The sequence below is a fragment of the Dicentrarchus labrax genome, unplaced genomic scaffold, assembly GCF_905237075.1.
Source record: "Dicentrarchus labrax unplaced genomic scaffold, dlabrax2021, whole genome shotgun sequence".
Classification (NCBI taxonomy): Eukaryota; Metazoa; Chordata; class Actinopteri; family Moronidae; genus Dicentrarchus; species Dicentrarchus labrax.
Genome location: NW_026136721.1, coordinates 21,523,266 through 21,535,321, shown reverse-complemented (window position 1 = coordinate 21,535,321; position 12,056 = coordinate 21,523,266). Strand labels below are relative to the sequence as shown.

The window sequence follows — 12,056 nt, the reverse complement described above, 5'->3', positions numbered from 1 at the left end:
GAGCATCAGGACACTTTGGGAGCAGTTTGGTCCATCAGACAATCTTTTGGGCAGATCAGATTGGTGCTTGTCTGCAGAGGGGTACCTGTGACCATCATTAGGGGCAGTTGAGTATCAGTTGGGTCACTGCGGAGTCACTTGAGCGAACCAGATGGACACTTGGGTCCACTCATATGTTGGGTCATGGCTGCATCTTACCAGATGACCTAACACTGACACATTTACATTAATGCCTTAAAAATGTCAGTGTTTATTAATGGGAAATAATAATACCCCCAATAAATAAACAAACAAATATACACTCAGTTGCCAGTTTATTAGGTACACTGGGTTAAAACTAATGCAGCCTAACAGTCCTGCAATAAATCCAGTCCAGTAGTCATTTTGGAGGCTGCAGTTTGTATATGTAATATATTGTATTATATCATATTAAATCATATTATTTATATATATGTATTATATTGTAATGACAGGTGTTTTATATTATGTGTCCACCCCATTTGTATCAGTGAAGGTAGACTACACAACAGAAACACCTGAAACGTCATGAAGGTATGGTTTATTGCAGGACTGTTGTATAGCTGGGTGTATCTAATAGACTGTGTACTTGTAGAACTTCAGCATGAAGGAGTTTCATTAGGACATGACCTGGATATATACAGTGTCACAAAGGGCACTTGTGCATTCAGATGTAAAAGTGCAGTGGTAGTGACTGTGTGTGTGCGTGAGAGTTAGAAGCGGTCAAATTGGATGTTGTATTCCCTTCCTGTCCTCACCAAACATTGTCAGGTCATGACTTCCGTGGAAATTCAATGCATCAGTGTGGCCTTTGCTGACTTTCTCTCCTCTAAGTCCTCTCAGGCCTCATCACCGTTTTATAGGCCTAAACATAGGTCATTGATATTTTGTAGTATTGAACAATGGGTAGTTGTATTAAGAGAATCAATAGATTGCTGCAAAAATGCCCAAAATAGAACATACCCACATTCACAGTGTACACCATACGCTACAATGCACATCCTGTAACCCCCCCACCCCCATGTGGTCTATCTGTTAGTAGGATAAACCTTTGCCAGTCCTCTGCCATGGTTAGTTTCAGGGTCCACCAGCTGAAGCTATCATCACTTTGAGGGCTGTGCAACACAGATGTAAAGGACTAATGAGAGAGTTTATTAAGAGGTGGTAATTTATCTGCAGGAGTTTCTATTTTAAATGGATGGACACATTTTCAAATCGGACAAACAAACAACAGAACTTCTTATGAATCATAGGCATAAAACCAGTATGGTATTTAGGTAACGTATACAGGTTAATAACAGCAGCTGTAGGGGCAGGTGACGGGAGACACCACCAACTCAAGACTTATCAGGTACCATGTGAGTCGGATTGCGACACAAGAGAGATTACAACAGTGTCAGGTAAGACTAATCAAGATTTGCAAGGTGTGTTCAGTTTATCTATGAGACGGAAGTGATGTGAACGCTGCACATCACACTCTTCTCTGCCCTCCACGGACCCCCCCACACCCTTCACTCCCCCTCAACCCTCCAGTACACCTGTCTGGAGGCAGCATTTCTAAACCTGAAGCCCAGGTGAGCTCAGCACACACGGAGTATGGACTCACTACGCCTGCCACAGGTGAGGACAAGCATGGCTTCTATAGATGTACATGCTTAATTACTGATGTAACCTGAAAACTTATATCAATTTATTTATTTTTTTTAGTTTATGTTTGAGAAAAAGGGTACATAAAACACAAAATTATATTATTACTACTATTAATTTTATTATTAATACCTGAATAATACATTGTTTTTACTTCACTGTACCAACATAATGGTATGATTTGCAGATTACTGTGTTGATATATTTTTCTGCTGTGATATCTTTTTTTTATGTACACAGTCATGTTTAAGTATATTTTTACTAAATAAATTAGTTTTCAAGCAGACCACAAAGCCCACAAAGCTTGTGTCGGCCAATGAAAGACAATTTGTTAATATTAATATGGAATTATATTATTGTTTAAACACATTGATGGCATTGAAATTTAGCTTGGAAACGATTGCCTGTGAAGTGTTGAAACTCAGCACATGAAACATAAGATTACTGTTCAATGAAATATATGTAGTGATATTGTTATAGACATAAGAAATTATAGAAGACAGGGCTTTAATAAATTACACATAAAACATATTTATTAAATAAAAATAAGTATGCATTAATTTATATGTAAGAGAATTGAATCAATAGTTAATGAATACATTCAAATAGCAAACTGATTAATTATTTCTCAGTGTAACACTTTTTATATATTGATTTTTGCTTGTAGCTTTCTTTCTGTGTCATACTGTTGAATGGAATTTTACTGCAGCTAGACCATGTGATGTTAAGATCAATACCCCGGCTTGTGAGAGACAGTGTGTGTGTGTGTGTGTGTGTGTGTGTGTGTGTGTGTGTGTGTGTGTGTGTGTGTGTGTGTGTGTGTGTGTGTGTGTGTGTGTGTGTGTGTGTGTGTGTGTGTATGTGTGTGTGTGTATTTCAAATGCCCTGACTGTCAAATGGACATATGTTTGTTTGCTCGTACATACTAAGAAAGAATTGGCCAACAGTTCACAATGGATTAAATACAACTAACTGTAACATTTCTGTAAAATTGGCATATTTGATTTAACTGCAGTATCTTTATAAAGTTGCTATTTATAACAACACTAACACCTTATCCAAAGACCGTTTCTTATATACATTAAAAACCATCTGTCCCCTTTGAATAGTGAAAAATACAATACAATACATTAAATCCTTATTACTAATATTTTGTGCTTTTGCTTTCTTTTCAGCCAGTGGCTGCTCAAAACAAATGCAGGGAAGACCCCAATGAGAGCCATGAAAATGAAAGCAAAGGTTTTTTTTTTATATTGTATGAAATACAAAAGAATTAAGAAGACTTTTAAAGAATTTATATAGCAGTTACATGTAATGTATTTAGTTGTGGAAAAAGGTCTGTAAATGTATTCAGGTTTTTTGTCTGTCTTAGAGGTGAAAGGGAGTCCTGCACACTCCACTGTGGCTTTGATTGAGGAGGAGCTGGAGAACACAGACCCATGGGACCTGCCAGAGCTGAAGGACACAGGGGTCCCATGGTCAGGTGAAGACTTGTAATGTCCCTATGTAAAATTTGTACTAGTACAGGTACAGAATTGTCTTATCCTTTTATTCTTAAAGGAACATGTCCTGATTAGATACAGGCCTACGTGGTCAGTGAGTAATACATTTACATATCTTCTAATGGGTCAGATACTGATAAAGTATCAGTAATATTGTTGCATAACCACACAGGAGCTGTCAAGTCCACACATACATCACATATTAATACAATTACAGTACAAATTAACTTAATTAAGTATGGAGGAACTCATTCTTACGGTACTATAAAAAGTATTCACCCCAATGGAGGTTTATGTGTTTAATTGTCTAACAACATCAGATTAGATGTGGCTTTTCTGTCTTCATGACCTCCCAGCAATATTGTATACTACAATCATTGTAACTTATCAACTACACACACGTGAAGGGAGTGGATACGTATGCAAACATGTATTTCATATATTTAATTAATGTATGTTAAATTTTGTATTTTTTCACTCAGTGTCACAAAAACCACATCAAATCTATTTTGATTTTATGTTGTAAGACAATAAAAACCAAACTTCACCAAAGAAGATTAATACTTTTTATCAGCACTGTTGAAAAGACATCAGACAATAAATCAATCTATTTATTAGAAAGCATAGAGGTCGTAAATAATAATGGATGTGATACAGACTGTAGCCAGACAGCTGAGTCTTTGCCTTCATACAAAATACATACAAAAGTTATATTGTTACAGCCAGAGGTAGTAATTCAATATTAATGTTTATGTATGACTATATAAAAGGTAGAAGTTTCTATTAGAATAATCTTCATTTTATTAACTTTATATTTGTGTGAAGGTCAGTGGATAAAAAAAGGCTAAATCTGGGTGTATCCTGGGTTTGTAGTAGGCTTTTTTCACAGCAGATATTTTAACATGGTATAGCAGAAAAAACACATGCGTGATTATAATATTAAATAAGGGCTGCACTTAAGCTTTTACTGTTTTCCTATTATTTTGCTCACTGACATGTCCTAAAATGGACCAGAGACATTATTTATGGTAATAATTATACCTGTGTTTTTTATACAATGCCAAGTTACATGTCTTCTGTCTTTAATACCATTAATTTCTTGTCTCTGTCTCAGCTCTGGATACCAGAGGAAAGGTGTTGAGAGTGTTGGTGTCGGTGGGGAAGTTTATCCTGCTGCTGGGTTTCCTCTACATGTTCATCTGCTCTCTCGACATCCTCAGCTCAGCTTTCCAGCTTGTTGGAGGTAAACATACTGAACACTTGAATGAAGCCATCTTTGGGTGTAATAATGACCCATAAACATAATATTTTGATTTGTCATAGTAGGAAAAAACATTATATTCAAGTGCTCAGTGAGTCATGACAATGTGATATAGGGTCAGAATGAACAACAACAGGACCCTGAAACTGAAGCAGCTAAATGGAATTCAGCCATCATTCTTTTCATTATTTACACTAGTGCTTTTCATACTGTGCATGTCAAAATGTCTTCAGTGAAAAGGGCTTATAACTTGGTATCAGTATGTAGCTGCTGTGTCTTCTGCACATACAAAAGCACAGTGGTGCACCATGTTTTATCTTTTTTATCTTCTATCCAGTCACTCTCCACAGAGTGAAGTTTTGAAGGGGGGAAACTGCCCTTTTTTGAATATGTACACGTTCATATCTTGTTCACCTTGTCCAGGTAAAGCAGCAGGTGACATCTTTCAGGACAACTCAGTTTTAGCCAACCCTCTGGCTGGTCTGGTCATCGGTGTTCTGGTCACCCTGTTGGTCCAGAGCTCATCCACTTCCTCCTCCATAGTTGTCAGCATGGTGTCCTCTGGATGTGAGTACAAGACTGCACACACACACACACACACACACACACACACACACACACACACACACACACACACACACACACACACACACACATCCACGCACAGTGTAAGTATGCATGAGTGATGATGATGTTGAAGATGTGGAGTAGAGGGAGGACTGATGATTAAGGAGACGTGTGTGCTTTGGCAGTGCTAACGGTCCAGCTGGCTGTTCCCATCATCATGGGCACCAACATCGGCACTTCTGTCACCAACACGCTGGTCGCCATGACGCAGGCTGGTGACCGCAGAACCTTTCGCAGGTAATCATTTTGTATTTAACCTGAAGATTTCTCTGACTCCCTTTAACTACAGTTCAGAAAGCCCACAAAATATTCTTCTCAAGAACATCATGCTCTGCTGTGAATTACTAGAATATGAGACAATCTACAACAGTATCTATAGTATGACGGTAATAGATTATCTTTTATTGCTGTATTAGTCAAGTAAATACATTGACCTGTCATAAAATAGACACAGAACCTCTTTACACATTGAGTAAGTTACAAAACATACTTTTATCGCAATCTGTGAAAAACATGTACAGCATAATATCTATGAGTTTTATTAGCTCTAATTAGCCCATATACATTATCTTCAGTATTTAATCTACATAATCTTTGCCTTTATCTAAAAACGATTAATATTCCATATTCAACCTCTAATTTATGACTCAAGTTTATCTGAAAAATACTGTACTACTAATAGTTTTACTTATCTGCTTACTTATTATAGGACTTTTCCCTGGACAGCTGTAGCTTCCTTTAGAAAGATCAAAGGTTATTTTACTTTGCATTTATCTACCTCCTTTTACAATGTACCCAGGGCTTTCGCAGGAGCCACAGTGCACGACTTCTTCAACTGGCTCTCAGTGCTGGTGCTGCTGCCACTGGAGGTCGCCAGTGGTTATTTGTACGAGGTCACCAAGCTCATCATCGACTCCTTTAATATTCAGAGTGGAGAGGCCCCGGAACTGTTGAATGTGATCACTGATCCCCTCACTGAGTCAATTATACAGGTAAAATGTCATTTATATGATGTTGTTATTACTTGCACTTACTTATTACTTATGTATGACTTATTACTTACTTATTACTTGCACATCTTTATTTTTAAAATGTTATTAGGACATTAAAGTGTTTTTCCCATTGGTGTATAGCATATTTAGATCATTGATGTATATACTGAAAAGCAGTGGTCCAGGAATCAAGCCTTGTGGCACTGGTGCATGGTGCAGGGTTTTAGGGAGGATAATTTATTCTTTTTACTTTCACACTATTGTCAACCACTTAGGTATGATTGAATCTATTTTTGTGAAGCTATGAAAAGGTCCTAGTAAGCCAGTTGTATTTGATGGCTTACTGCAGTGTTTCCCAACCTGGGGGTAATTTCACAGGGATTGCGAGGCCATTTTAAAGGATGTAAGAAAACTTAAAAAATATACACAGTTGGCGTTAGCATTTTCGTTCATTTCTGTTAAGAAAACTGAATGAAATTGTTATTTTTCTGGAAGTTTTGATAGTATGTCTGATATAATACACAATACAGACAGATAATTGTATAAAAATATCAGTAAAACTTATCTCTGATCAATATTCACAAGAAATAATTAATAATTCAAGGAAGTGGCAGCGTGGCTTTGGAATCAGGGTTTGCAATCAGTTGTTCTGCTACAATCTTGAGTGTACTGTACATTTTTTTGTGTTATCTATATGGGTCAATACTGAATTTCTTCTACCTTAAAACCAATAAATTAATAGAGATGTGTTACATGTCTCCATTGAAGCAGTATTAGCCACATTTTCTGGAAGTTTAATGTTAGTATTTGAAATTGTGTTTCTTTATCTTCAGAATGGTTATACATTTCGACATTACTCTTTCCCTGTGACTTAGTTGGATGAGTCTGTCATTAGTGGGATTGCCATCGGAGACCCAGAAGCTAGAAATAAGAGTCTCATCAAGAAATGGTGCCATACTTTCACCAACACAGTAAGACCAAAGCACGCCAGCTACATACCAAACACTTAAAAACATCCAATATTCAAATTTTTATTGTTAAACTGCTCCTGTGTTTCAGACCTTAATGAACGTTACAGTTCCTGGTCCAGAGAACTGCACATCTCCGTCTCTCTGCTGGGTTGATGGCAACTACACCTTCACACTGAAGAACATTTCTGAAACATACAATATCCAGAAATGTAAGACCAATGTGAACTGCAGAAACCGTAAACTGTAAGTAAATGTAGCATATACTTAATCTATACATGCTTCTGTGTGTCTGCAGGTAAGCATGCCTTTGTGAATGTAAATCTGCCGGATCTAGCAATAGGTCTGATCCTGCTGGCTCTTTCTCTGCTGGTGCTCTGTTCCTGCCTGGTCCTCATTGTGAAACTGCTAAACTCCATGCTGAAGGGACAAGTGGCTGCAGTCATCAAGAAAATCCTTAACACTGGTGAGCAGCACCACACACTTTATATTCAAGTGCCATAGATGTAAGTGTGATTGCACTGGTTAGTAATACATGAATGCTGTATTGTTGTGTGTATGTTTGTGTTTGCAGATTTCCCGTTTCCATTTGGTTGGGTCACAGGTTACATTGCCATTTTAGTTGGAGCAGGAATGACCTTCATTGTGCAGAGCAGTTCGGTTTTCACTTCTGCTATTACTCCACTTGTTGGTGAGAACATCCATCCATCCATCCATTCATCATCAAAATATATGTACCATTTTACAATTGAAAGAAATATTTTATACTTGCTTGTTGTCCTTATCTGTTGTTTTTGATTTCTCATTATCAAGACTAATAAATGTATCTGATTTTATGGTAAAACAGGAAGAACATAGGAAGTGATGGCAGAGAAACAGAGAGAGGGTGGGAAAATATGTATTTTTACCAGCGTCCTGTTTGTTTGAATAGGTATTGGTGTCATCAGCATAGAAAGAGCATACCCATTGTCTCTGGGTTCAAATATCGGCACAACCACCACCGCCATCCTGGCAGCTATGGCTAGTCCTGGAGACACACTGGCTGATGCTCTACAGGTCAGTAATTCACACAAAAAACATACACCTATGACCAGAAAGCATTAGATACCTAGATAAGATTTTACAGCTGGCCTGCTGTCCACTGAAAATTATTCGGAATTTACCTTTAATGATTTAGTACCCAGTATAACATGAATAGTACATAGTTCTTTCCAGGAAACTTGAATTTAACTGAAAATCACAGACCTGTAAAGTGAACATTACCAAAACGTTTTATTAAATAAAATAGTATGTAATAGTATCCAATTTTTTATTTTATGGGGAGAAAAACAATGACTGAAGCACAGCAATAAAGTTTGTTGATGATTGCTCCAGATTGCCCTCGTGCACTTCCTGTTCAACATCTCTGGCATCCTTCTGTGGTATCCAATCCCCTTCACCCGCATCCCCATCCGGCTGGCTAAAGGCCTGGGCGACATCACCGCTTCCTACCGCTGGTTTGCTGCTGTCTACATCATCTGCTGCTTCTTCATTTTACCACTCTTAGTCTTCAGCCTGTCGCTGGCTGGCTGGCAGGTACTGGTAGGCGTGGGTGCACCTCTGGTCCTCATGGTTATCATCATCATAGTGATCAACGTACTGCAGAAGCGGAGACCCGGGTGTCTGCCTGCAGCCCTGCGATCCTGGGACTTCCTGCCTCTCTGGGCCCACTCTCTGGCTCCCTGGGACAAAGTGGTTGCCGTGATGACAGCCAAATGCTGTTGCTGCTGCAAATGCTGCCAGGTTGCTGCTGACAACCAGGAACACGGAGAGAAAGAATCTGTGGAACAGAACAAGAAAGCACACACAGAGGTGTATGATAACCCTGCAATGAGTGCAGAGAAGGAGGTAGAAAATGAGATAAAGATAGAGCTGAAGATTCTGAAAATGACCCGGCTTTGAGATTGAGATTTGAGATGTGTGACGGTGGAAAGAATTGCATTGGTCAAGGCACAAACACATTTAGGCACAACTTTCAAATTTCCATCATATTTATGTTATTATTTTTATTAGATCCTTTAGTGTGACATAGGAAATGGTTATATAGAGAACACCAACTTTCAGCGTATCAAGAGCCAGACAAAGAAAATACAACATGCAGGAAAATGTTGATCTTTTAGCTGTATGGTTCTAACTGAAGTTGCCTTTAAAGGATAAGGCTAACAATATTCTTTATTGTCAACAAATCCCATGGAAACCAAAATCCCAAAATAACAATGCATCGGTCTCTTATCTCTAATCTCTCAGTACTTTCTGATTTTCTTACTGTGGCTTTCAGCTTCAAACCAATTGGCTCCTGCTGAAGATGTAAATCTTAAAAACGCCTCACAATATATAGTTTTTATAGTTTAAATTTCAAAAATATTTACAAAAACAGCCAGGTGCTGTAGTTTTCATTACTTGAACAGAAGGAAATAGTGCATTTGTTGGGGATTATTTTAAATTATTTATACAGATTAACACTATTCTAGTGAGTATTTCTGGGATTGAGAAATTATTAATCTATTATTTTATGTTTATTGTTCAGTACTAAGACAGAGAATTGCACAGGTGTATTTAATAAGATATTGTTTATTAATCGCAACCAAAGTAAATTATTTTTGGTAACGTTACCCAGCATCACTAATTAGCAAATGTCGGTGTGCTAACACTCTAAACCCGTGAACATAGTAAACATCAACGACATGATGTTAGCAAATGTTACCATTATCATTATGAACATGTTTGAAAGCTAATGTTAGCATTTCTCTCAAACCACCATGCTGCTAGCAAAAAAAAAGTCTTAGACAACAGTAGAGCTGTTTCTCACTGAGGAATAATCAGGCTTTGTCTAGATAGTTTTAGTTAGGATCAATTGATTGTTATATTTGGTCTTTTAATGGAATTTGTGGACAATGATAGAAATATATCACCAGTCTTATCCTCTAATTTTTGAGTTTCTAAGTTTAGCTCTGATTGGCTGAACAAAGTGCCACTTATATAGCATAAAATGATGAATTCCTATTTAAAATTGTACCAATCTGGTTATTGGACTTTATCTTATAATGCGATTACTAAAATGATAAAAATACAAATTAGGTATTTGATCTGATGTTGAAGATAGTCAATAACCGACCATCATTACCAACAGTTATTAAAAGAGCAGAGCAATGCCAACCTCGGTGGCTGCATTTGGTCAGCCAGTGCTGTTAGATTGTGTTGTACTGTTATACTGTGAAAACTCCTGCAGATGCCATAACATTTGTGCACTAGTATACAATAGATACAGTCTGTCTTGGTCTGATCTACAGATTGCAGGTTTGATTTGATAGACAGAGAAAACAATACTCATCATGTTTCACATTTCTATCAGGTTTCACCTTGTTTTTTTTTTTTTACAGATAATTTTTTTAAACTGTGTATAAAAGACACATTGAGATCCTTACCACATCGTTTTAAGGTGTAAAAATGATTTTGTAATTCAGAAAGATAATTCTATTCAAGGAATATGTAGTTTGGCATTAGATGGATGTACATCTAACTAAATATTTTTAACTTGCTAATGCTAAATTTTGAGTTATATACTGTGTCTCAATAATACCTATATGAGCATTTGAAAATAAAAGATGAAAAATCATACCTTATTGAAGGATTCATTTTACCGTTTTCTACTCACCTGGCACAAATGACTTGATTCATCATTTTATATGTTCCCTCATTAGCAAAAACATAAACACTAACTGACTAGAAATATTTGAGAGTACTGTTGCTTTCCTATCAGTGTGTATCAGAAGACCTTTCTGAGTAAAGGAGGAAGTGAACAATTATGACTGAAGGAACAAACAGAGAGTGTAGAGTTCGGACATGATCTGTAGCTCAAAGTATCATAAACTTTATCAACATTATTATTATTGTCAGTATTATTAATATTTTGCAATTTTTGTATTGATTGTCTTTCAGAGAGTCAGTTTCTTTTTAATAATTATTATTATATTTAAGTATCTGGGGCAAAATAAGATAAGATATACTTTATTAATCCCCAATGAGGAAATTGTGTGTTTATGCACATACAGGCCTGAAATAAATCATGCACAAACAGGGCTTATAGACATGCAAATGTGGAGAGTGATGGGCTGCCACGTAGCAGCGCTCCGGGAGCAGTTAGGGGTTAGGTGCCTTGCTCAGGGGCACATCGGCAGTGCACAGGAAGTGGAACTGGCACCTCCTCAGCTACCAGTCCACACTGTGGTCTGTGGTGAACCGGCAGGCTTCCGGTTCCCAAGCCAAGACCCTACAGACTGAGCTACTGACGCCCCACACAGCCAGTGTCCAAAATGTTGAGTGTTATACTGTCACATGTCAGTAAACCATGTGTAAAGAACATGAGATGGATTATCAATATGTCAATATTGAGGGCGCACAACTGTGCCAAAGCTCACTAATAACCATGAGACACATTCCACATGGCCACCTGACACGCACTCAAAGTAACAGTAAAGTACATTTACTCAAAGTACATTTTTGAGGTATTAGGTGAGGTGCTTTATTTTTAGCATTTTTATTGATTTAAGTTTTTTTTATTATTATTTAAAAGAACTGTAAATACTTTATTTGATAGTTTATATTTACCAACTTTTCAGATTAAGATTTGACCAAAAAAAATTACTTTTAAAAACACATTTTTAAAAATAAAACAATGCATCATTATATATTAAACCAGTATTTCCAAACCTTTTTCCTTATCTTCTACAAAAAAGTAGGGTCTGTTAGCAGGGGCCCATTGCTTCAGATGTCTGTGAGTTGTTAGCAGTTATTTCAAGAGATATTTCTCACATGGTTTATTTTAAATAACCAATTCACCAATGTCCAAAACATGATAATAAATGTGTGTTGCAGAACTTTGTTTTTTCTTCATTCTGCTCTCTTTGATCTTCTCTTGACCCCTCAGGTTTATCTTGTGACCCTTTGGAGGAGGTCTGACCCCTCGGTTGGGAACCACCTAACATTAAATTCAAACTAGCTC

General features: G+C 37.2%; 1 protein-coding gene across 1 annotated transcript; it reads left to right on the top strand.

Annotated features, from left to right (window-relative positions):
- The first annotated feature begins 1,477 nt into the window (after positions 1–1,477).
- On the top strand, positions 1,478–10,670 carry slc34a2a (solute carrier family 34 member 2a). The gene is made up of 13 exons (XM_051385602.1): positions 1,478–1,638; positions 2,841–2,904; positions 3,038–3,148; positions 4,282–4,410; positions 4,852–4,995; positions 5,181–5,292; positions 5,855–6,047; positions 6,923–7,018; positions 7,107–7,227; positions 7,314–7,481; positions 7,590–7,706; positions 7,947–8,071; positions 8,390–10,670. The coding sequence occupies exons 1-13, from the start codon at positions 1,615–1,617 to the stop codon at positions 8,954–8,956; spliced, it is 1,971 nt and encodes a 656-aa protein (XP_051241562.1). The 5' UTR covers positions 1,478–1,614; the 3' UTR covers positions 8,957–10,670.
- Positions 10,671–12,056: the final 1,386 nt, after the last annotated feature.